We start from the raw sequence: 27,089 nt of genomic DNA, 5'->3' as shown, positions 1-27,089 counted from the left end.
GGGTCAGCAGAGCTCATTAGCATTTAAAGAGACATGCAACAAAACGGGTTGCTGTGAAGTTAGCTGTTTTTGACAGGGTAAAAAGGGTGTTTTTTACACTCCCTTTGAGAAATTTTAACCAAAGTATGTTATAGACTTTTCATTAAGAGCCTAAAGAATCATATCAACTTGTGGAAAATGGGCATCCGATGACCCCTTTAATACAGCATCAAGAACAAAGCACTTACAGTCTCATGGGACAATCTTTCCTTGATTTTCCAGACGGTGCAAAGCTGCTAATTTCTGGGTTTTCAGTGGGCAGTTGTGAGTAGGGATGTGGCAACACTTTTGGCCAAATGTTGTCATTTATTTATTTTTATATTTGTTTGTGTGTGGTCCTATTTTAAGTGGGGTAATATTTAGGTCTTGTACCACTCAACTCAATTTTTTAAATAATATTTTGGGACAAAATGATCCGGACAGACATTTAAGGTAAACCTCATATTGTTTTCTCCATCTTTACAGTGGCTTTAGCAAGTTTTTGGACACTTGAGAATATTTTGGTTAGACTTTATTTTAAGGTGTCCTTGTTACAGTGTAATTATACATTTAAGTACTGAGTAATATTAATTAACTACATGTACTTACAATATGCTTAGGGTTAGGGTTCGGATTAGGATTTGGTTTAGGGTTACTTGCATGTAATTATGCATAATTTATTGTTATTATAATAGTAAGTACATGTAACGTGTAACAAGACACCTTAAAATAAAGTGTTACCAACATTTTTGCATGATTGCCTTAATAAAATAAAGCAAGAAGTGTTGATTTGAAAGAATGACAGAACATGGTGCACCTGCATGGTGCGTAATACTTCACAAAGAGAAGTTTGTTGGATTTTAAAATCACAAAACAATAGATATAGTGTGAAAATGAATAGAAAATGAACTACACCTGTGGTTATTCTACTTCAGTCCTTCACTAAAAGCACCATCACGTCCGTTGATTAAGAGTGATTGCAAAAATGTCTCCGAAAAGTACAGAAAACTCCTGTCATTTGCTTGCAGATGACATTTGGTTTGAAATGTGACATTCTGACATTTTTATATGATCTAAGTATCCAAATCCTTTTTGAGAGCAATCGGTCTGTCTGTAAACAACTATTTTAAAGATTATCCAGCAACAGAGAACAGCCTTCTTGCCTAAAAGTGCATATTAGTGTAATTGCAGGCTAATAGACATCAATGCTAATTCATTTCTCACTGGCAACATTGAATCATAATTAATGTGTAATTATAGTTTAGTGTATGATGACGAGTAGCAAACACTAATTAACTAGCGGACTATCTTGTTATACACAGATGACACATCTAATCTATATAATGTATATATATATGGCTGGACAACTTGGCAAAAAAATTATGTTGTTATTGTGATTTGAGCCAACGAACACTGAAGTTACTGTATAAATATTGATGTTTTAAATTAGAGCTTTAAATTTAACGTCAGATCCTGAAGCTGTTATTTTGGTGGAATATTGGTGAAACGCTGTAAACGTCTTTCCACAAAAATGTTGGAAATTATAGGATTGTGAATGTAAAACACGCAGCAGAGCCGACTATATATTGTGATACTATTGATATTGTGATATCATGATATATCGCTATTTCGATTTTATTTCAATTACTTGTGCAGCCCCATTTGTTCCCCGTGAGGCAAACGCTGGTGTAAATGATCTGACAGCATCTGATATCATGATATATCGCTATTTCGATTTTATTTCAATTACTTGTCCAGCCCCATTTGTTCCCCGTGAGGCAAACGCTGGTGTAAATGATCTGACAGCATCGTCTTGTGTCCTGCAGGTCTGAGTGTTTGCTAAGTGCACTGAGCCATAAACAGGCTTCCCGTCTGGATCTCTGCCATCGCTCTCTTCCCTGGATCCTCAGGCTGAAGAACGCCACCATCATCCCCGATCGGATCTTTGAAACGTGAGGCTTGTGCCCCGTCCAGAAGCGCCAGAGCCCCTCAGGGCCCACGGGCACAGCGGCACTTTAGGACTGTCTGCGAGTCATGAGTGAATTCTGGTTGTGCTTCAACTGCTGTATCGCCGAGCAGCCGCAGCCGGTAAGATTATCATCACCTCCAGCCTCCAAACCACAGAAACCGGGAAGAAATCACTTTGTTTTAATCAATCACCTGCTCATGCCTGTTCCCCTGCTGGGTTCCCAGTTACCCCTTTGATATTCTACATCTGTCTCTCTTTTAGTCTTCTGTTAGACTTCGAGTCCCCTTATAATGTTAGTCAAGGTTGCTTCCACCGTAAACGTTTGACCATTTTTATATTATGTGTCTTTAAGTGCTATGCATGTACAGTATAGAATTAAGCATTTGCAACAATGCAGATATGGTCTGCATACAGTACATGTTGTTCTGCAAAGATTTACATTTGTTGCTATTGAGGTTGTGATGTGTTTTTCGGTCGGTCAAGTATCATGTGCATAAACTCATTATGTGATTACATGCAGGTAATTTAACCCTGTAAAGCCTGACATATGAAATAATAGTCTCTTTTTAATGCAACAGTTTATTAAACCTTTAGACAAATTAAAAAAAAAAAAATTTGGTAACGCTTTAGTTTAGGGACCGATTCTTACTATTAACTAGTTGCATATTAGCATGCATATTGCTAATATATCGGCTGTTTATTAGTACTTATAAAACACATATTAATGCCTTATTCTGCATGACCATATTTTAGTTTCCTTAATCATAACTCATATCTAAACTTAACTTAACAACTGCCTTGCTAACTATTAATAAGCAGCAAATTAGGAGTCTATTGAGGCAAAAGCCATAGTTAATTGTTAGTTAATAGTGAGAATTGGTTCTCAAACTAAAGTGTGACCAAAAATTTTGTATAGATGTTTTTTGTTGTGTCATATTTGATACTTCAGGATTTTATGGCTCATATAGTATGATATAGTGAGAATATGGAGTTCATTAAAAAAATAATAATAATAATAATACATTTAATTTATTTATTTGTATATCTTTACATAACTTTTGAGCAGTTGATATACAGTGGGTATGGAAAGTATTCAGACCCCCTTAAAAATTCTGTCTCTGAGCTCTTCAGGCAGTTCCTTTGAGCTCATGATTCTCATTTGCTCTGACATGCACTGTGAGCTGTAAGGTCTTATATAGACAGGTGTGTGGCTTTCCTAATCAAGTCCAATCAGTATAATCAATCACAGCTGGACTCAAATGAAGGTGTATAACCATCTCAAGGATGATCAGAAGACATGGACAGCACCTGAGTTAAATATATGAGTGTCACAGCAAAGGGTGTGAATACTTAGGACCATGTGATATTTCTGTTTTTCTTTTTTAATAAATCTGCAAAGATGTCAACAATTCTGTGTTTTTCTGTCAATATGGGGTGCTGTGTGTACATTAATGAGGAAAAAAAATTAACTTAAATGATTTTAGCAAATGGCTGCAATATAACAAAGAGTGAAAAATTTAAGGGGGTCTGAATACTTTCCGTACCCACTGTATATGGCCAAAAAGTAAGGTGGAATTCTGATAGCTTGTAATGTAAATTAATGAGATCTTTATGACAAGTAAAGCTAAGTTGCTTCAGTCCAGTAGGAAATATTGAAATATTAAAAACAATATCAAAGTTATTTTTATGTTTACTTTATAAAAATCAATAAAGATTTCAGAGCAAAAAGACACGTGAAGTCTTGAGCTGAAGGTGGACGTTTGTACAATTATACTAAAAGACTTTTTACTTGCTAAAAAGGCTAAACTACCAATCAGATGACAGAAGGCATGGAGTAGATTGTTTGTAACAGGTTTATCAGCAAAAGTTTAATCATGCTGATCATTTTAGAAATTTGTATATCAAATATGAAACAGCAAGTTTAATGGAAAGTACAATGAAACAGCGTATAGTATGTAAACTGTATGTAAATAAGTAAACTGTATCAAATTTTCTATGCATGTACAATAGTAGTAAGGACACCTAATACAAAGTGGGTCCTGCCCCTATATATTTACAAATACATTTATAAATATTTTGTCTGTATGGATGTGATGTGGCTAACATTTGTTAATAGTTATAGTTCTGGAGCGAAGGTTTGGCTAGTTAGCATGGTCCAGTTAGCTGCTGCTGGTGGAGTCAAGTCAAGTCACCGTGAGGTGCTAAACCATTCAGGACTTTATAGGTAATTAGCAAGATTTTAAAATCTATACAATGTTTAATAGGGAGCCAGTGCAGAGTTGACAGAACCGGGCTAATATGGTCATACTTCCTGGTTCTAGTAAGAACTCTAGCTGCTGCATTTTGGACCAGCTGGAGTTTGTTTATTAAGCGAGCAGAGCAACCACCCAATAAAGCGTTAAGAAATGTAGAGCTGAGTATCATCAGCATAACAGTGAAAGCTAACATGTTTCCTGATGATATTGCCCAAGGGTAACATGTAAAGCGTGAAAAGTAATGGCCCTAGTGCTGAGCCTTGCGGTACTCCATACTGCACTTGTGATTGGTATGATACCTCTTCATTCATTGCTACGAATTGATGGAAGTCAGATAAGTATGATTTGAACCATGCTAATGCACTTCCTCTAGAGCTGTTTTTGCTGTTTAGTTTCTGTAGATCATGATACACAGGGAACTTAGTTTTGCATTTTGAACATGACCATACTTTCAAAACAAAAATTAAAATAGGAAAAATATGCAATATGAAAATAATTGAAGACAAAATGTGTTTTACTGAGAAAAAACAAGATTTGGTTTTTAAAAAGCCTTTTTCCAAAAGGTACATCTGGAAAAAGGGGGGGTCGTCTTATAATCAGGGTCGTCTTATATTCGGGCCAATACGGTAAGTCCCACGCTGAATCTGCACCTGCAGATCTCTGTGAAAAGCTCAGTCAATTTAAGTGAAATCAGTAAGCAAAAGACAAAATACAATAAGTAACAGTAGTAGCTGTGTGTGTTTGCATCGAGGTAACAGCACATATTTTAGCACACATCTGATTTATGCTCATCTACAAGCATGTGTGTTTGATGAGTCTGTTATCCTTGGCTCTGCGTGGATGTGAATAATTTTGCCCTTTTTGCCCCAGCCATTTTTCATCATCACACATTGTGTGAGATGTCGGCTGTCACAACACATTATGTCAGAATTTGTCTCTGCTCAGTTAATAAGGCTGAAGAGATTTATAATAACAAAATACTTCAGCCCCAACAGGCATACCACAACATAATTTAACCAAAGAATGATTTACTGATAAGACGGGTGTGAGGAAATCTAGTTTGAGACTGTTTGCCAAGTTTACGCTGAGTACATTTTGTATTCAGGGTTTGCAAATGTCTTGGCATTTAGAACTATTAGATTAATTCATGACTTAGGTTTGTTAGTAACAGTTGTGCAGTCTGTTATTTGAAGATCTGGACTAGTAAGCAAAAGCTTACATTACGGTAGTAGCCTATATCAATTGATTTGTTTTCTTGATACAAACATAAAAAATTCTGCTGATACAACTACCTTTATCTTGAAATATAACTTGTAAAAAATAATTACTGGTGTGGTTCAACAGTGTTGGGTAAAGTTACTTTTAAAATATTTCGTTACTTTCTAAAAAAGTAACTAATTGCGCTACTTAGTTACTAAATACTGAATCTGTTTTTGTGCAGGTGAGATGAGTAAATGTTCACATTTAGTCTAGAACTACAGTAACATCATTTTCATACAGCGCACACAATGCCTCTGCACTTACTCACGATTTCTCTCAACATGAGGACAGGAGAGCTGCCAATACATGGGAAAACAAAGTAACTAGCATTACTTATTTGAAAAAGTAACTCAGATAGTTTCTTTTAAATTAAAAAGTATTGCATTACTTTACTAGTTACTTGAAAAAGTAATCTGATTATATAACTCACGTTACTTGTAGTGCGTTACCCCCAACACTGTTGGTCAGTAATCCAGTTACCCAGATCTCGGCTCAGGATCAGCTCTAATGATGTTGTGTGAAACAAGCAAATTCCACTGGCAGTGAAAAATAACAGAATCTCTCTCAAAATTGATTCATCAATATATTCAGTGATATGCATACCAACACCACAAACTTTATTAAGGATTCAAGCCAATGTTAATCATTCAGCGATGTCCCTCTTTGGCGAAACACTAGTAGCTGGTGTTAAAGAATGTGTGGATGTTGTTATTCAAAGGCGTTTATATTGTTGCACGACAGAGACTAAAGGCTGACCTGCATGAAATGCAGTGAGGAGGGAAGATTCATTCGATGAAAGTCAGTGAGGATCTTCTGAAGAGCATGGAACAGCCTGAGGAGGATTTTGTTAAATCACAATTTTATGTTTTGGTCACATTTTCTCTAAACTTGAAAACTGTTGATAAGTTTAATTGGGTTTGGTTTGACTGAAGTTGTATAAGTTGAGAGATTTGCCACCTTTGGCCTTTTAAAGCTAAAGCACACAAGGAATTTCTGAGACTTGTGTTATTGCCAGTGTTGGGAAGGTTACTTTGGAAATGTTAATAGGTTACAGATTACAAGTTACCATACTTAAAATGTAATAAGTAGTGTAACTTTTCAATTACTTTATTAAAGTAATGTAACTGATTACATTTGATTACTTTTCTAAATTTCTAATGTTTTCAACTGTTTATCATTTTCAAACATGTAAACCAGGCAGGGTTAACCTTACAGTAGTATTCAACGGATTACTGTCAGACTTTCGAAATCCTTCATCGCTTGAATTAAGATTATATTTATATATATATAAATGTATTTTAGCAGTGTATGGACACAGCCACCCTACAATGATAAAAATCCATTCACTCCTTTTTTTAATCCCCCAAAATCCTAGGGAATTTCATGTGAGGGCAAAATATTTCCTAATTGGTTCTGACCAACAGAAAGTTGCTTGGTTTGAAAGTGACATCAGTGTGAGCTGTGTTTCATACATTTCTACACTACAAGCATAGCTATACATAAACCCATATAGGAAATAAAAGAGTTATCGAATAAGCTTGTTCTAAACTCCTGAAACATTGTTGTTTCATATTTTAGAGCAGTCACTGCAATTTATGAAAGAAATCAATAAAATCTGTATGTGGGAGTGTGTGTAAAAAAAGCAGATGTAACCCCCTTTGTAATCCTTAACATTTTCATAAGTAACTGTAATTTAATTACATATTTTTTCTCAGTAACTATAACTGATTACAATTACTTTTATTTTGTAATTAAATTACGTAATTCCGTTACATGTAACTAGTTACTCCCCAACAATGGTTATTGCAGGCACTTACGAATTTTAACTGACTGGTGATTGAAATGAGTGCCCACATTGTCCACTGTAAAAAAAATCACTGACTGTACAAGTAATTTCAATAAATAATTTTAGGTCATTTCAAGTGTTTTAAACTGACTTGACGTTGTATTGAAACTGAAGTTGCGATAGATCTTTTCTTCTGTATGGTGACATACATCTGAGTAAAACGGATTTTCAGAAATGAAAAAGGTGGAGACGTGGTTCTGTGCATGGCTTGCTGGTTGGATGTTGAGATGTGGGCGTGGCACTCAAAAGTGGAGGTAGATGAACATGAGCTGACAGGGGTGGGGTTTATGTGGACTAAACGATTGGAGTCCTGCATACATCATTTTCACAGGAAGATCCAATTATTACATTCTGATTAAACATTATGAGATCAAAACAATTTGAAAAAATTAAACCTATGCGCAGATTAATTTCACATCTATAACATGTCTATAATATGCATTTATAAATCACATTGGGTGACATTTATTTTCATGCTGACTTTAAAAAATTTATTCTTGAATGTCTTACAAGATGAAGTTGAAATTGGTTTAATTACTTTGAGTTAAAGTCATGGAAAAACATGTTTCCATGACTTATTGCTGTCATTTTTTATCATATTATTTTAAAATGTAATTGTAGACTGTTCATTTGCTAAGAATGATTTTTTGGTCACGTTGGTTATGTTGACAGAAGTTAGCCTATTTTCAGGCGCTGCGTAATATCATTGCGCCTGCTGCACTCATGGTACGGCAGCAAAGTTCCTTGATTATTACGCCGGAATGAGAGTATAGTTCCTAGCCATATCGGCCTAGAAAATCGCAACTTTTCATTTTCCGTCGGTTTTAGTACACGATGTAACTACAGAAGAGTCGAGTTTTAAATAGGAAAAATATAGAAACTCTTTGGTCATTTTTGAGCGAGATGCTAACGGTCTAATCAGATTCAATGATCTATGCTAAGCTACAGCTAAAAGTGCTACCGCCAGACCCGGAGATCGGCTGAATGGATTCGAAAACAGTAAAACTCAACTGTTTAACTCTAGGGGAGTTGGAAAATTAGCCTATTTTCAAAAATAATTTTTAAATGTTCCATTAATTTTGCAAATACTTGATGGAGCCACTCTCGGTATTTTACTGTTTTGTGAGTCTAATAGAGTTATTTTCAGTATTCGCTTTACACAAATGAATAACAACACTAGTGCAAAAGTTTTCTGCTGAACTTAAGAAGTTGCAATAAGGGCGGCTGATCTTAAATCAGTGTGTAATTTAAGAAGATGGGTGCTTATTAAATTAGGTCACACTTTCCCCGGAGCAAAGAGACTGTGTCCTAATTATGAGCCGTCATCTGTCCTGTGACGAGTGCTGAAACCTTCATCCTCTGTGAGGAAAGAGGATCTATAAACACCCCCTGATCAAACAGCACCAACAGCATCACACAAACAGCGCTTCTCACTGGAAACACATAGAGACTCAACACACAGCTTGTCACTTGTGCTCACCAAAGCTGCATTTATTTGATCAAAACAGTAATATTGAGAAATATTATTACAATTTAAAATAACTTTCTATTGTAATATAATTTTAAAATGTAATTTATTTCTGTGATGCAAAGCTGGATTTTCAGCATCATTACTCCAGTCACTAAAAAGCCCCTAAAACGTCTAATAATGCATCATGAAAACCAGGGAGGATGGATGATGATCACTATGTTTCCTTAAAGGAGACCTATTATGCCCTTTTTACAAGATGCAATTTAAGTCTCAGGTGTCCCCAGAATTCCCAGTGAAGGCTCTTTAAATGCAAATGAGCTGCTGCTCCCCGCCCCCTTTTCCAGATTAGGACTGTGCCTTTACAGCTCCTACCTCAGATACTCTGCTAAAAACATCTATTTGGTTTTGATTATCATATCTATCACACTGAAATCATGCGTTTTAAACCATATCAGTATTAACTTCTGACATAGGGTTTTCTGAGCGCACACATCCAAGGGCGTAGTTTTGGTTTGAACATTGGGGGGGTTGAAGTGTGAACTATTTTAGTAGAGTCCCGGGTCATGCTCACTCATAAGGTTTATTTATTTGTTTGCTTATATATTTATTTTTGTGAAATGGTCTTTTGTGCTATCATCTATGCAATAAAGAAACATCGCAGTTAATAATTACTTGTTTACATAGGATATATAAGTGAGTACACCTTTACATTTTGTAAATATTTTATTATATCTTTTCATGTGACAACACTGAAGAAATGACACTTTGCTACAATGTAAAGTAGTGAGTGTACAGCTTGTATAACAGTGTAAATTTGCTGTCCCCTCAAAATAACTCAACACACAGCCATTAATGTCTAAACCGCTGGCCACAAAAGTGAGTACACCCCTAAGTGAAAATGTCCAAATTGGGCCCAATTAGCCATTTTCTCTCCCCGGTGTCATGTGACTCATTAGTGTTACAAGGTCTCAGGTGTGAATGGGGAGCAGGTGTGTTAAATTTGGTGTTATCGCTCTCACTCTCTCATACTGGTCACTGGAAGTTCAACATGGCACCTCATGGCAAAGAACTCTCTGAGGATCTGAAAAAAAGAATTGTTGCTCTACATAAAGATGGCGTAGGCTATAAGAAGATTGCCAAGACCCTGAAACTGAGCTGCAGCACGGTGGCCAAGACCATACAGCGGTTTAACAGGACAGGTTCCACTCAGAACAGGCCTCGCCATGGTCGACCAAAGAAGTTGAGTGCACGTGCTTGGCGTCATATCCAGAGGTTGTGTTTGGGAAATAGACGTATGAGTGCTGCCAGCATTGCTGCAGAGGTTGAAGGGGTGGGGGGTCAGCCTGTCAGTGCTCAGACCATACGCCGCACACTGCATCAAATTGGTCTGCATGGCTGTCGTCCCAGAAGGAAGCCTCTTCTAAAGATGATGCACAAGAAAGCCTGCAAACAGTTTGCTGAAGACAAGCAGACTTAAGGACATGGATTACTGGAACCATGTCCTGTGGTCTGATGAGACCAAGATAAACTTATTTGGTTCAGATGGTGTCAAGCGTGTGTGGCGGCAACCAGGTGAGGAGTACAAAGACAAGTGTGTCTTACCTACAGTCAAGCATGGTGGTGGGAGTGTCATGGTCTGGGGCTGCATGAGTGCTGCCGGAACTGGGGAGCTACAGTTCTTTGAGGGAACCATGAATGCCAACAAGTACTGTGTGACATACTGAAGCAGAGCATGATCCCCTCCCTTCGGAGACTGGGCCGCAGGGCAGTATTCCAACATAACGACCCCAAACACACCTCCAAGACGATCACTGCCTTGCTAAAGCAGCTGAGGGTAAAGGTGATGGATTGGCCAAGCATGGGCATCCTCAAACGGAAGGTGGAGGAGCGCAAGGTCTCTAACATCCACCAGCTCCGTGATGTCGTCATGGAGGAGTGGAAGAGGACTCCAGTGGCAACCTGTGAAGCTCTGGTGAACTCCATGCCTAAGAGGGTTAAGGCAGTGCTGGAAAATAATGACCACACAAAATATTGACACTTTGGGCCCAATTTGGACATTTTCACTTAGGGGTGTACTCACTTTTGTGGCCAGCGGTTTAGACATTAATGGCTGTGTGTTGAGTTATTTTGAGGGTACAGCAAATTTACACTGTTATACAAGCTGTACGGTCACGGGGGGAGCGAAATCTGACGCGCTTGTTTTTTCACAAGCTTGCAGAGAAAGGCTTACCAAAAAATTACTGGGTTAATCTTTTTCACATTTTCTGAGTTGGTAGATGCACTGGGGACCCGCTTATAACACTTAAACACGGAAAAAAGTGAGATTTTCATGATATGTCACCTTTAACAGAAAATCTGCTCGTAAAGACACATCATGGCACACTATTCATGTCTTAGGGCGTGATGGAGCTCATACTGGGTGAGAAACAACTTCCAGTTTGCATACATCCATAGAAAACAATGTGTTCTAATTATAGGAATGAGATGCATCCGGATTCTCACCTGTTTAGAGTAATTTGGCCTAAAGAAGGTATTTCAGAAAGCCAGCATAACCTTCTGCTTTTGGTGCATGTCTATGATGTCTTCAAATGCTGCCTAAGTTGGCAGATCTCACTTAATGCCCAAATGCATTGTGTAGTCTTCATTGTATGAGTTAAAAATGTGTGATAAAAAGGGAAGGTGCTTAATCGGTGACCTTTCTCTGCTGTGCGTTTCCTCGCAGCTCACTGGAGCGGTGTTGTGAAATTGCAGTAATAAGAGGTTTTGTCCATTATATTGATTTCTGCTGACAGATCCTGAGGGCCACACGCTGCGCTCCCAACAACTCGCATGATCCCAAAACTATTAGGACAGTAAATACAACCACACACAGATTAACGGTTAATCGAAGACTTGAAAGCCAGGGATTTAGAGTTTTGAACATATAACAATATAACAAAGGCCACCTGATGAATATTAAAAATGAGAAATTGTTTCACAGCAAATGTACATGGTTGTTACAGTAACTTTACATTTTACTTTGGAGTCCACTGAATGTTCAGTTCTTGAGTTATTTTAGATAATATGTTGCTACTTTTTGTCAGTCACTGTAGGAAAGTTGCAAAAAAAACCTTCAAAGCCTTTCAATGATATATTATTTTAATATTCAGTGATGGCTGAGGGTGAAAACTGGCCTAGTATTGATAAGACTTTTATAATTAATAAATCCAGTGTGGCATGTTATAATTTCTTTTCCTAGTATTTAATATCAATATTCTTCTTTTGAAAAAAAAAAAGAATTTCATGAGAATATTTGGCTAGCACAGGAAACTATGCGATGGTCATAGAGAGCAACCGAAGTGAATATAAACAGTTGATAACCATATTAAATTAAAACATTTTAGAAGCTTCGGTAGTCAATAAATAATGACTTTTTTGTCAGATGGGCTTAAAAGAAGCTCCAGAAAGCCTTCTAAAAACACGCTGACCCTCATATAAAAAGCATTAACTGAATTTTGATGTGCTATTTTTAAACCTGATTGAATGTGAATGACATTTAGCTTTGTTGAACTTTAAATTTGAGTCTATTGTGTGAGTTTAGAAGATGTGGAATAAAGTGCATGGTGAGACATAAGGACATTCTTTACATTTTTTTCAAGAATTCTTCTTTGTGGTACACAGAAAAAGAAACTGTGTTTGGCATAATGTATGAGTGATAGAATGCTGTCAGAAATTACATTTTGTGGTTTCCTTTTGATTAACTGTTCCTTTTAATGTTTTACTTGAGAGTAGCATAGACATGTGTCGAGTATGTTGATGTAAAACAGCTGCAGCTCTACAGGTTTGATGAATGCAGAAGCGGTGAGCCATGAAATGCCATCGCCTCTGTCAATGTCCAGTTGTCATAGCAACCGCAGTATGTCACGTCTGACTTGATACTGAGTAACAGAAGAGTGACGGTTTCTGTCGATGACTGGCACATTAAGAGCAATCATTGACTTCTAATCTGTTTACTGAATGAGCCACAGCCAAGCAAGGATTCCCCATCAACTTTGTATTGACTGAGAGGTATTTAAACATACAGTTGTGCTCATAAATTTACATGCCCCTTGCAGAATATGCAAAATGTTAATAATTTTAACAAAATAAGAGGCATGAGTCCCTTGTTGGTCCTGAACAGTTAAACTGCCTGCTGTTCTTCAGAAAAATCCCCCTGCTCCTGCACATTCTTTGGTTTTCCAGCATCTTCTGCATATTTGAACCGTTTCCAGCAGTGACTGTATGATTTTGAGATTCATCTTTTCACACTGAGGGCAATTGAGGGACTCATACACAGCTATTACAAAGGTGGAAACGTTTTCTGATGCTCCAGAAGGTAACACGATGCATTAAGAGCTGGGGGTGTAAATATTTGAATTGGGTGATCAGGGTAAATTGTACTTATTTTGTCTTCTGACCTTTAAGTATTTATGTAGCTTCTTAAGTGCAGTACCAAATGGAAAAAATATGATCTTTAAACAAAATAAGAAAAATTTACACATCATCATCCTGTTCAAAAGTTTTCACCCCCCGGCTCTTAATGCATCGTGTTGCCTTCTTGAGCATCAGAAAATGTTTCCATCTTTGTAATAGCTGTGTATGAGTCCCTCAATTGTCCTCAGTGTGAAAATATGGATCTCAAAATCATACAGTCACCGATAAACACTGATCATCTTTATTTGATGATAAAAACTGCTTGTTTGATGCTTAAAATAAAACCAGTGAGGTTTTGGTGGAGTGAACTTTCACTGGAAGGTCAGAAATCTCTAAGGCGTCTTTATTTGTGTTTCAAAGATGAACGAAAGTCATGAAACGACGTGTGTGAGTAAATGATAACAGTTTTTATTTTTGTGTAAACTAACCCTTTAATGTAAAGCTATAAAGGGTAAAGGAACATTGCTGTTGAAACATGTTTAGATATGTATTCATCTATGTTTGTTTCTTATTCTGCAGAAGAGGCGGAGACGTATAGATCGGAGTATGATCGGCGAGCCGACTAATTTTGTCCACACCGCCCATGTAGGCTCTGGAGATATCTTCAGTGGCATGAACTCTGTAAGTACAACTAATGTTCAGTAGGGTTGGGAATCGAAAATCAATTCCAGTTCCAGAATCGGATACTTGTTGTCAAATAAAAATTTCTGTGCTGCGGATCTTTTTTTTTTAAGGAGGCGAAAAGGGGCTGTTAAAAATTTATTTGTCTTTGAATCATTCATTCAAGAGATTCATTCAAAAACACTGATTCATCCAGTAATGAAACCTGTAAATCTCGAGTGAGTCATTGAATCATTCCATTCATAAATTTAGTTTAGTTTAGTTGTATATTTTTTCTTTGGAATTGTGAGAGAACTACAACCTCCATTTAAAAAAAATAAAAAAAAGTCTAAATTTATCCAGAATCGTGCAGTTCTATTTTGCACACAAACAGCTCTCAATCGAGTCCAGTTTTTATGTAGCCTGCTGATTTTTGTTCATAGTGTTCAGCAGCAATTAAATGTTTTGCAAAAAGAGGCACAGAATAAATATGTTTGATATTTAAATGTTTGACTTTAACCACATTGGGAATCAATAAGATTCAGAATCGATAAGCAGAATCGGAATTGGAACTGATCAAATTCAAACTTTCTTTGGAATTATGAGAGAACTACAACCTCCAATTAAAAAAAAAAAAAAAAGTCTAAATTTATCCAGAATCGTGCAGCTCTATTTTGCACACAAACAGCTCTCAATCGAGTCCAGTTTTTATGTAGCCTGCAATAAGATTCAGAATCGATAAGCAGAATCGGAATTGGAACTGATCAAATTCAAACGAGACCCAACCCTAATGTTCAGTCATCTCATTGGTTTCACACGTGAAGTCGTCTTTACACTTACAATGCAATTCTGCAGAAAAGTCTCTGAAATATCCAGGCTTTAACCCACTTTATGCCCTAGTATTAGAGAAAGGTGTAGTGCAGCTTTGGTTCTGTAAAACCAGAAACAGCGAACAAGTCAAGCTCAGAAGAAAAAGTAGTCCATACAACTCATGCACTATATCAGTTCTTCTGAAGCCATATGCCAGGGGTATTTGATTTGATAATGTGACTGCGGTTCCCCCACTGAGTGACAAAAGACATTGGTTTTCAGCGTGAATGCTGTGACAGAACACACAAAACACATCTAAAACGAGACAGAGCTTTGCGATTGACTGCACAAAGAGATTTGACAAGAAATCTGAGGCATATTTTTACAGACAGTGGAAAGCTACAGAAAAGAGAAGCAAATGGATTGCTGCAATTCAAAGAAATAAATGGACTCCAGGCAGCGAAACATGGATTTGCAGTTATCATTTCGTGTTAATATGTTGAATTTTGCGGTAAAATCATACCCTATATGTTGTATTGTTATATATAGACAACTCATCAATGAAATATAAACTGGATGTTTTTAAATAAACACTGACAAAAAGTATATAGGTAAGTTTTTGGGCTGGACGATACAGTATATAACATTGATGTAAGTGATCACACAGATTTAGACCAACCTATTTTGTATTTACAAAATGCATTCACAGGCAAATTTGCTTTATATATTTCCCCGGCGTCCAAATCAGGCACATGTACATTTCAGGACACACGACTCCTGGCTGCATATCAATATCCATGGACCCAGGGGCGTAGCCATCATTTCAGAAGTGAGGGGGACAGAAATGTTATATATTTTTTGAAGGATGTGACACTGAAGACTGGAGTAATGATACTGAAAATTTAGCTTTGAAATCACTATAAATTACATTTTATAATATATTCAAATAGAAAACAGTTATTTGAAATAAAAATATTTTAAAATGTTACTGTTTTGCTGAGTGTTTAGCGCTCCGTGATGTTCATCTCGCCTTATTCTGGGTCCCAATCAGATCAGATCATGCACAGACTATCCTGTCTCTTTGAATTTAAATCTATATTTATTCACACCAGCTCTAGAAAACCTCTATGCCAACACACTTGCCCTAAAAAGTGCGGGGGACAAATTTACGTGATACTAAAAGTGGGGGGGACACGTCCCCCGCGTAATCTACGCCCCTGCATGGACCACTGGATCTTTGGTAAGCTGTAAGGAACACTATATCGAGTCCAACTACCTCTAGCTTAAACTGATTATAGTTTGTTTTACTGGCGTTTTCGCAGCTTCCCTACTAAATCCAGGCATGCAGCAGCTCTTTTGCCACTCAGTCCGGCTGAGGGGTGTGTTCCGGCGGGAAAGTGACGATAGATTTCAAACTCAGTTTGGGTTGATTTTGTTTTAATCCTATGTCCAGGTGAACTCAATTCAGAACCAAATGCAGTCTAAAGGAGGCTATGAAGGAGAGGCCATGTCTGTTAATGTACAGATGCAGCTGGTGGATACAAAAGCAGGATAATTCGTGTTGTTGGAAGGGGTGAGTAAACCACTCTTTAGTTTCTTCTATTTGAGGGCTGCAAAAACATCATATCTGCTGCAATGTAATGCAATAATTGTGTGGTTTAGTGCTTAAGATCTGAACTGGAATCTAAAAGCTTGTAGGTTTAAACCCTCAGCTATGGTATAATCATGACCTTAAGACACTTATGCTTTAGGTGGACTTTCTGTGTTAACTTTTAAATGCATTAATGTCCATTGTTATGAAACATTTGTTTTTTGAATGGGTTTTTGGTTAAATGCCTGAAATAAGATATTTTTTCAAGATATGTTCATGTTAATACCCCACAAGTTAAGCTTTATAACTCTCTCTGTCTCTTGAGCAAAAAGGCAATTATGCAAATAAATGAAAGCGGGAACAACTGTATTACAGTAAATGGTGGTTTTGTACATTTAAGGGATTTTACAGAACTGTTTGCATTAACTGAAGCTCTCGTTTATATGACAAAGTTCCACAGAAATCAATGACTCGTTCACCAAAGACTTTCATTCGGTTAAGATCAGAGGCAAATTATGAGTAATACAAATTTCAGGTCATTCATACCCACAAATATAAATCATTTTACAAAAGAACAACCCAACTGTTCAGATTCTCAAGCCTAACATCATTGTAAAATAAAACATATATAGTCATAAACATCTTTTTGAATGGTAAAAAAAATATGCACAAACCACTGCCTCCAAACTACAACCATTTCATACATGCATTCAAACATCTAGAGTCAGAGCCATATTTAGATTAGTAAATCAACGTTAGATATTAAAGTGCCCCTATTATGGGTTTTTGAAAATGACCTTTCATGTAGTGTGTAACACAGCTCTAAGTGAATGAAAACATCCAACAAAGTTTTAAATCTGAAAGTGCACCGTGTATAAAGTTATTGTCTCTCTCTCTCAAAAAAAAGAGTCGACTCGGAATCCTTTAAACGAGTCGTTTTTAAAACGAATCCCAAGCCGTTTCATGTTGGCGTCATCATGAAACATTAGCATATTGCCTGCCCACTTGCCCGGGAAAACTTGAACCCCGCCTCCCTCAAACACTGACGCTGTGCTCTGCACTGTGAGGGTAAATCCGTTTTTTTTTTACTGCCAAAAAACGAGGCTGTGAAGAATCAATGGTTCAAGTTCATTTTTACAGCAATACCACAGCCGTATAGCCCCAAACTTGTGTTGCGTCCAGAATTGTTTATGCGCGAGTGCACTTGCTAAATGAAGGTGGATTGTACAAAATTGATAAAAAAAAATAAATAAAAAAAAACCTTACGCGAGAGAGAGACGAGGCAGCGCAGATCACGCACGTTGATGGATAAAAATAAAATAAAAATAAGCATGTAACGACCACAAGCGGAGGAAAATAGCGGAGTAAAAGTACCGATACATCACTTAAAATGTACTCAAGTAAAAGTAAAAGTACACAATTTTTAAACTACTCAAAAAAGTACAATTACTGATAAAAACTACTTAATTACTGTAACGTGAGTATTTGTAATTCGTTACTTCACACCCCTGGTTGTGTCCCCGTCATTTTACTGAAGACTGCTACAGCAACAGTCTTTGCCACTAGGTGCCGCTTTTGGAGCGGTAAAAATAGCGGTTTCCCCGGTAACGCTGTACACAAAGCAGCACAAACGCTGCATGATGAAATGGAAATGAAATCGAAAATTTCGTGAAGACAGTCGGTTTACTTCAGATATACACTAATATAAAAACACTAGCGCCTCGTTTTGATTTTGAAACGTGCAGTGCTCATGTTTATTCAACGAAGTCAAAGCCTTTTGATAAATCTATTTGTGGCGGTGAGTTCTGATATAGTGGCGAGTCGCCACAAATAAATCAATGTATGGGAAACACTGAGCAAACTATATAGGGAATATAACTATAGGGAAATAACGAGAAGAATAACAACGTGCAGTAAACGGTCAAACTGTTTGCACTACAAACCAGTGTGTTCATAATTAAGATAATACATTAAATTAATCTGTTAAGACACACCAATTTGCAATATCAAGCAGCAAACGAGCGGTTTTGTACAGATAAAAATTTCTGGAAGCTAATGAGACCAGAAGCAAGACCCATAAAATTTACAAATGGCCCGTTTTTACGGGAAGAATAGAGTGGGGGAACTAACACTGGTTCCCTCGACAAAAACCAGTAGGATTTTTCCATAGGCTTTTGGATTATCGCAAAAAAAATAAACTCTGTGTTCAACCATAGTTCATGAAACTTACACGTTTTGTCCATCAAGATAATCTTCACAAAATATATAAGATATAACTTTTATGAATTTTGATGCCTAAATACAAGCGCCAGTGTTCAGTGAAAAGGATTTACTCTGTGGGTGAATTTTAATCCACATTACATTAATCTTTTCATGGAATAAATACAAAACTACAGCCAAACTAAAACGTTAATAATAAATAGTAGGCCTAAGTAGTGAATAAATGAAATAATCATAACTAAGGCACACCATCTCTCACGTCCTGCACTCTTCCCTCATGCACATTGACAGCAGCCATGGGAACTATGTAAGGCTGTTATTCATCGACTATAGCTCAGCTTTCAATACTATAGTCCCCATCAACAACCTGTTTGCACGTTTTCTCTTGTACATTCCTGCTCATCTTAATATTTATTAAGTCTACAGTATACTGTCCTGCGCATTTTATTTTATTCTTATTTTTTTTATCTTACTTTTTCCATACCTATATTTATATATAATTTTCTTGTGTTTGTATTCTTTAATAATTGCACTGTCCATGGAGCGGACCTGACTTACATTTCACTGCTGGTCATATATTCTCTATATAACCATGTATGTGACAAATAAAAAATCTTGAATCTTGAATCTATGAAAGCATGTATTTCTGTACATTTCAAAATAAGGTGCAATACATCCTTGATTAATATGAATATTTTAATTAAAAATGTGTCTCCACATAGTATTCAATAAAAGTTTAGTGCATTTAATCTATTAGATAACAGCAGAGTGAGTGAGTTTTTGGATATGGTAAGATTAAATGTATTTTAGTGAATAAAGTACCACATTTCAGCTATCGTTTTGTTAGGGTGGTTACACAAAATGTTATTTTATCCTTGCTTCTAGAAAATCATCATATGCTTTTCTAACAGCTTCATGTGGCCGTAATCATTTACTTTTAACGTGGCTTTAAGCACTATGCATCATTAAAGTTTCACTTTCACCGCGAGTGAAGCCGGTAAATGTGGTGTTTACATGGAATAATCACGAGTTTACCTTATGGTGCGAACCCGAGTCTCCGCTGGGATACATCTGCGGGAAAGCGATAAAACGAGCAAAACAGAAAAACATTGTCGAACAACAATATAAAATGCTGGAAACTAATAATTGGTTATTCTACAATTCATTGTTCTACAAATTATACCACGATTGGAAAATACTATAAATTGGTAAACTGTTGGGCGTGATGACGTTTGATGTCTCCGACGGCGTCTGTAGTCCCATTTAGCAACTTGTTAGCAACCGTCCTTTTTAAGAAACGTAACAGTTTTAAAAAATCACGAGTGGGGTGTAACTAGTGTGTTTTATATCGTAGAATAAAATGTTAAAGTGTCTTGAGCTTGTGTGAACCACGGACCTTATTTTAGGGGGTTTACCCAAAAAACCCATTGACTCTGGGACGATGGAACCGGAAGTGCTAAAATGCTAACTTGACTCCAGGTTTTTGCCTACAAAGTGACGTCATAGTTGCCCCACTCTATAAGGTGAATATACTGTAGTTTGAATATGGGTTAGTATGAATGAAATTCGGACGTACTACATCCACCAATTTGTTACCGTCACATGACCTACCATCGTCAGTTGCGTCACTTCACGGATAGTAAAGTGTCCATCGACTGCACACTTCAGAATCCGGGCGGAAGAAGTAGTACTTTTCACCTACTTTTTTTTTTAATACTATGAATTCGGACAAACTACTTGCCTCACATACTGTTTATCGCATACAATATAGTAGGGAACTATGCGATTTTGGATGTTTCCTATCTTACTAATACTGCCTCAGCTCATATCACACACAGACAGCATAACTAGCACCCCCTGGTGGTGGGGAAGAAGATCAGCACAACATTAAAAACATGTACAGGCACTGTTAAAGTGTTAGTTCACCCAAAAATGAAAATTCTGTCATTAATAACTCTCCCTCATGTCGTTCCAAACCCGTAAGACCTCCGTTCATCTTCAGAACACAAATTAAGATATGAAGAGTTAATTTGCAAACATAATTTTCAAGAAACATGTTTTTTCATTGTGCATTCCAATTAATCTCAATCAAACTGCAGTTGGGTTATTTATTTGATTAGGTAAAAAATAACTTAAAAATACAGATAACTAACACAATAAAGCACAATAAAAACATGATGACATAATAAAAAAACATGATTTTATCCTTGATTAATATGAATATTTTAATTAAAAATGTGTCTCCACATAGTATTCAATAAAAGTTTAGTGCATTTAATCTATTAGATAACAGCAGAGTGAGTGAGTTTTTGGATATGGTAAGATTAAATGTATTTTAGTGAATAAAGTACCACATTTCAGCTATCGTTTTGTTAGGGTGGTTACACAAAATGTTATTTTATCCTTGCTTCTAGAAAATCATCATATGCTTTTCTAACAGCTTCATGTGGCCGTAATCATTTACTTTTAACGTGGCTTTAAGCACTATGCATCATTAAAGTTTCACTTTCACCGCGAGTGAAGCCGGTAAATGTGGTGTTTACATGGAATAATCACGAGTTTACCTTATGGTGCGAACCCGAGTCTCCGCTGGGATACATCTGCGGGAAAGCGATAAAACGAGCAAAACAGAAAAACATTGTCGAACAACAATATAAAATGCTGGAAACTAATAATTGGTTATTCTACAATTCATTGTTCTACAAATTATACCACGATTGGAAAATACTATAAATTGGTAAACTGTTGGGCGTGATGACGTTTGATGTCTCCGACGGCGTCTGTAGTCCCATTTAGCAACTTGTTAGCAACCGTCCTTTTTAAGAAACGTAACAGTTTTAAAAAATCACGAGTGGGGTGTAACTAGTGTGTTTTATATCGTAGAATAAAATGTTAAAGTGTCTTGAGCTTGTGTGAACCACGGACCTTATTTTAGGGGGTTTACCCAAAAAACCCATTGACTCTGGGACGATGGAACCGGAAGTGCTAAAATGCTAACTTGACTCCAGGTTTTTGCCTACAAAGTGACGTCATAGTTGCCCCACTCTATAAGGTGAATATACTGTAGTTTGAATATGGGTTAGTATGAATGAAATTCGGACGTACTACATCCACCAATTTGTTACCGTCACATGACCTACCATCGTCAGTTGCGTCACTTCACGGATAGTAAAGTGTCCATCGACTGCACACTTCAGAATCCGGGCGGAAGAAGTAGTACTTTTCACCTACTTTTTTTTCCGAATACTATGAATTCGGACAAACTACTTGCCTTCACATACTGTTTATCGCATACAATATAGTAGGGAACCATGCGATTTTGGATGTTTCCTATCTTACTAATACTGCCTCAGCTCATATCACACACAGACAGCATAACTAGCACCCCCTGGTGGTGGGGAAGAAGATCAGCACAACATTAAAAACATGTACAGGCACTGTTAAAGTGTTAGTTCACCCAAAAATGAAAATTCTGTCATTAATAACTCACACGCATGTCGTTCCAAACCCGTAAGACCTCCGTTCATCTTCAGAACACAAATTAAGATATGAAGAGTTAATTTGCAAACATAATTTTCAAGAAACATGTTTTTTCATTGTGCATTCCAATTAATCTCAATCAAACTGCAGTTGGGTTATTTATTTGATTAGGTAAAAAATAACTTAAAAATACAGATAACTAACACAATAAAGCACAATAAAAACATGATGACATAATAAAAAAACATGATTTTCAAAAAAAAAAAAAAAGTTATCTGTTTCTGGAAATAAACTCTTCATATTTTTGATGAAATCTGAGAGCTTTCTGACCCTCCATAGAAAGCAACGCAACTACATTCAAGGCCCAGAAAGTTAGTGAGGACATCGTTAAAATAGTCCATGTGACATCAGTGGTTCAACCGTAATGTTATGAAGCTACGAGAATACTTTTTGTGCGTAAAGAAAACAAACATAACTTTATTCACCAATTTCTTTTCTTCCATGTCAGTCTCTGCCACGCTTCATAAAATCACGGTTGAACCACTATTAATTAATGATAGAATTCTCATTTTTGGGTGAACTATCCCTTTAACTGTTTAATTTAACTTTTAAATGTTGTTTGAACATAAATGTGTGTTGGCAGTGTGTGTACACAACCACCCTATAATGATAAAATTGTGTCACCCCGCACTGAGTGACACAATCTGCCATATTTATCTTCGTGCTAGAGCATTTAAAAGCAGCATTCAAGTAAGAAATGTCTTCTTATTACAGCTATAGACTATAGACCTTAAAGGGCCGGCGTCACAATTACGTCACAGCGCTAGCTGGAGGCAAAACAAAGCGAAAACTGGAGGCGGCCAATTCAAACCAGCACAGATTCGGCTACATAAGGAGCATAAAATATCGTCTTATTGTGATGTTGGGTGCCAGAATCGACATAATACAGGCTCCAATTTGAAATTTTATCGCATACTTGCTTGGTTTCGTCCATTCAAGTTAACCTTTTCAGATAACAATCGCGGTCCCGGACAGTGGGTGACCTTACATAAAAAACAAGCTAACAAACTTCATAGCTAGCGTTAGTGAAGCGGTCAGGGGAATCTTTTTGTCTCCACCTAAGCTCCGCCCACAGAAAAATATCACAATGTTTACTAACAGAAAAAGGGTCTATAGCAGTGAGTGATTTTCTGTTTTTATTTTATTGCTAGGTCTAATATAAACATGCGATTTCTTTCCCAGCTGTTTACCTTCACAGACATAACCGACTGTGTTTTTGTAACTCCTGTGTGTTTTAACATAAACTTGTGTGTATTTGACAGTTTAAGAGCAATAAGACATGAAAGAGAACTTAGTTTAGTGCTCACATGCCATATAACAGATGCTTTTTGTGCGCTCAGAAAACTGTATATCAGAAGCTTAAACTGATATGGTTTAAAACACATGATTTCAGTGTAGGAGCTGTAATGGCGCAGCTCTATTCTGGAAAAGGGGGCGGGGAGCAGCAGCTCATTTGCATTTAAAGAGACACGCATGAAAACAGCTTGTTTCTGCTTCCACTCAAAATAGGCATTTTCAAAATGATATAATAAATTATCTGTGGAGTATTTTGAGCTGAAACTTCGCAGACACATTCTGGGGAAACCAGAGACTTATATTACATATTGTAAAAAGGGGCATAATTAGGGTGACCATACGGGCCATTTTTACGGGACGCACCCTTGCCAGGATTTCTATATTGCCTAAAATATCCAGGTTTTGGCTGTTAGCACTGTGCAGATTGATTGTTGTATGACATTATTTTAACGATAGCTATAGAGAGCAGAGCAGACGGCTCCTTATGCTTTCAAATTGCTCTCGCGGTACTTTGGTGTCATACAATGATCGGTGTGCAGCTTCAATTCGAACGAATGAACAAACACATGCGCGTATTTGCATCGCTTTCATCGTTCTCACCTTCTCACATGCGACGCGCCACGATTGGTCGATTATGTACAATCCCTGCATGTTATTGGCCAAGCTACTTTGGATGTTTTAGGCAATATAAAAATCCTGGCCAGGACGTGTCCCGTATAAATGGCACATATGGCCACCCTAGGCGTAATAGGTCTCTTTTAAGGAGCGCCATCATCTGCCTTACAGTTGCATGTCGTCTTCATAACAGTGGTTGCTAACAAGTGACTATAAGGAACTACAGAGTTTGTCAGGGTCATTAAACATCATCACACCGAACAGGAAAACTCGTCACTATTCACGCTCCTGCAAGCAAATCGAGCTTAAACGTTCCTGCTTGTGGATTTAAGTATTGAAAGCGCTGGAAGCTTTACAGCAGTGGTCAACCTCTTTGCATGAAGCTAATCAGTGTGATGTTTTCCGCAGGGTCCCGTGATGGGCTGTTTCTGCTCTCTGGTTCCCCTCCAGCAGCTCTCCACGTGCCCCGGCGGCAACTTCTCACCTCATTCTTCCCCAGCTATTCACGCTCCTGCAAGCAAATCGAGCTTAAACGTTCCTGCTTGTGGATTTAAGTATTGAAAGCGCTGGAAGCTTTACAGCAGTGGTCAACCTCTTTGCATGAAGCTAATCAGTGTGATGTTTTCCGCAGGGTCCCGTGATGGGCTGTTTCTGCTCTCTGGTTCCCCTCCAGCAGCTCTCCACGTGCCCCGGCGGCAACTTCTCACCTCATTCTTCCCCAGCAAACACATGGACAGTTGTGCGCTCCATGGTATAGAGGCCGTGCTGCCCGTCGGGCAGCAGGATCCCACAGCGCTTCAGTGTTGTTTCCGTCACTGCTTCATCGCATGCCCCTCCAGCCTAGAAGTGCAAAGTGTGCCCCTGCTTTCTTCTGTGGTTTGCCGTGAACTGTTGCTTTTCATCGCGCACATCTGTGGGTCTGGAACCAATGCGAACAGTCGTTTTGGGTCGGTTCTCTTTTGTTTGCTCATTTCGCCATGAAAAGACTGCTTTTATTTTTGATTGAGTGATCAGCACGGAGCCGACAACAATGTTTGTATGAGAAAGTGGCTGCTTACAGTCATGCGGTGCCAAACTGCTCAGTGCAATGGAAGGACGGGAAGTACTTTGTGTTTAAACATGAGCACAACAAATGCATTTTTATGGAAATGTGATTGTTACTTTGCCGTTTACAATGTTCCAATTTGCATATCTTGTTTTTTTTCTGTTTTCATCGTAATGATTTTTCAGATTAGCGTAATCACTGATGTTGAACGGCATGAGTGGCGTTTCTCCTTCTGCTGTCTGCCTGTGTCAATGTACGTCTGTAACTTGATGTAAAGCAACTGAAGCTATAGATAGTGAAAAATGTATAGAATGATTTTAGTTCTAGTGCTCTTTGTCAATGTAGCTACGATTACAGGGACACTTCAATAAATAAGGTAATGAGAACTGTGATGTGAGTTAATTTAACTTGGCCACAAAACAGCGCCACCTATCGGCCATAGATGACTGGACTCACAATAAGATCCTGTTTCTGTGTGTAAAAGTATAGAGCTCCTAAGAGGTCATAGTCTTGGAAAGCATAGGATGGGAGGAAAAAATAATCTCATTTGCTTGCAAAAGTTTTGCATTCCCCTGAAAAACTGTGTGCATTGAATGCACAACTGGAAATAATATAAGATTGAAGAAAAAAACTTTATTTCAGTGCTTTTTTTGGGAAATGCAATACTTTTGCAAGCAAATGTAAAAGTTTATTGGGAGAGTACAAATGTTTTGTAAGTGAATGAAACTTTTTTTTGGGGGGGAACGCAATGTACTTTTGTGAGCGAATGTAAATTTTCTTAGGTGAATGCAAAAGTATTGACAATTTTTCCCCCATCTCGTATTTTTTACCATGTTCCCTTAGGGGCTCCTTCGTAAAAGACGCTACGCCAGCTGAAATGTATTGCTTGCTTGTAGAGGTTGTCCACTTGGAAATATAAAAAGGGTACCTTATTTACTGAAAGGCCTTTATATTATAAAGTCACAGACTGATTTCTGGGGTCATTCCACTCTGTCTTGCCTACTGCTGTAGTTTTATTCAAATATTGTTCTAGGACATATGTTTTTCTTTTTCATAGAGTTACATTCTCTCACAAATGTGGTGTTGAATCTCATGAAACCTGTCAAGAACAAGTCCTGGTTATATTTACATCCCCAAAAAGAAGAAAAAGCTAAATATTTTGCATATATTTAACAAGTCCACTTTTAGGACCATTAATATTATTGCATTGTGATGTTATGTTCATAATTTAATAGCCTCCACACGCTTCACTTCTCATTACCATGATGCAAAAATATCTTATTTGAATAAAATAGTAATAATAATAAATTATTATGTATTATATTATTAATTACTATATATATATATATATATATATCATTTTTTGTTTTTATGCACACTTAAGCACTTTTTTTTTTGTTTTTTTTTTTCAAATCAGATATAATTTTGGGGGGGGGCAAGTGAACTTGACCTGGACATGTTTTTGTGAGATTCTTCAAGATTAAGCAGGCAGATTTTCTGCTCATTTCAGTCAATTAGTTCAGCCGGCTGTGGGTTATTATTCAGTGAACACTCCTATTCTTCACTCAGGTCAAGATGAAAATGGCTACAGTCATCTGAAACCTCTTTAAATCCTGTATTGTCAATGCTATGACAAAATCAAACTATTAAATGGTATTTAAATTACAATTACAAAAATGTAATTATTTTACAGTATTGTCACACAAACGGTTTAAAACTTGGGTATGTTAGTTCCCTTCATTTTCGACCCAGTGTGGTGAGGTTTATGAATTATCATACAGGGTAAAATCCTTTTAGCTGCTTGGTATTTTTTGTGCTGTTTTAATAAGGCCTGCTGTGTCATAGTGAATATTTGCCAGATGAAAATGTTGAATCTTCAAATGTTGACTTTGAGAAAGTCAAAAGATGCAAGAAAATTCCCGTGTCGGTTTTAACATGGAATGCTAAATGTATCTGTGCATTAACTGTAGTCTTTTCTCAAGTGCTTTATGTTTGTATGTACTGTATCTGCACTCTGTCTGCCACAATACTCCCTTAAATTATTTCCCCTGGTTTGCTCCGGTTGTGTTGGGCGAGTACACAATGTTTTAACGTTTGCGGC

At 37.2% G+C, this 27,089-nt stretch overlaps 1 protein-coding gene across 1 annotated transcript in view; it reads left to right on the top strand.

Moving 5' to 3' along the window:
- cdc42se2 (CDC42 small effector 2) overlaps nt 1–24,431 on the top strand; it is a 29,191-nt gene extending 4,760 nt beyond the window's left edge. The window contains exons 2-5 of the mRNA XM_016522131.1: nt 1,845–2,106; nt 13,791–13,892; nt 16,135–16,254; nt 24,352–24,431. Of these exons, the coding sequence (XP_016377617.1) occupies nt 2,053–2,106; nt 13,791–13,892; nt 16,135–16,236 (258 nt within the window). The 5' untranslated portion in view covers nt 1,845–2,052 and the 3' untranslated portion in view covers nt 16,237–16,254; nt 24,352–24,431. The remainder of the gene's footprint in view (nt 1–1,844; nt 2,107–13,790; nt 13,893–16,134; nt 16,255–24,351) is intronic.
- Nucleotides 24,432–27,089: the final 2,658 nt, after the last annotated feature.

This window comes from Sinocyclocheilus rhinocerous, unplaced genomic scaffold, assembly GCF_001515625.1.
Source record: "Sinocyclocheilus rhinocerous isolate Xijiao unplaced genomic scaffold, SAMN03320098_v1.1 scaffold178, whole genome shotgun sequence".
Classification (NCBI taxonomy): Eukaryota; Metazoa; Chordata; class Actinopteri; order Cypriniformes; family Cyprinidae; genus Sinocyclocheilus; species Sinocyclocheilus rhinocerous.
The sequence above is the reverse complement of the archived record's forward strand: the minus strand, read 5'-3'. Positions and strand labels throughout refer to the sequence as shown.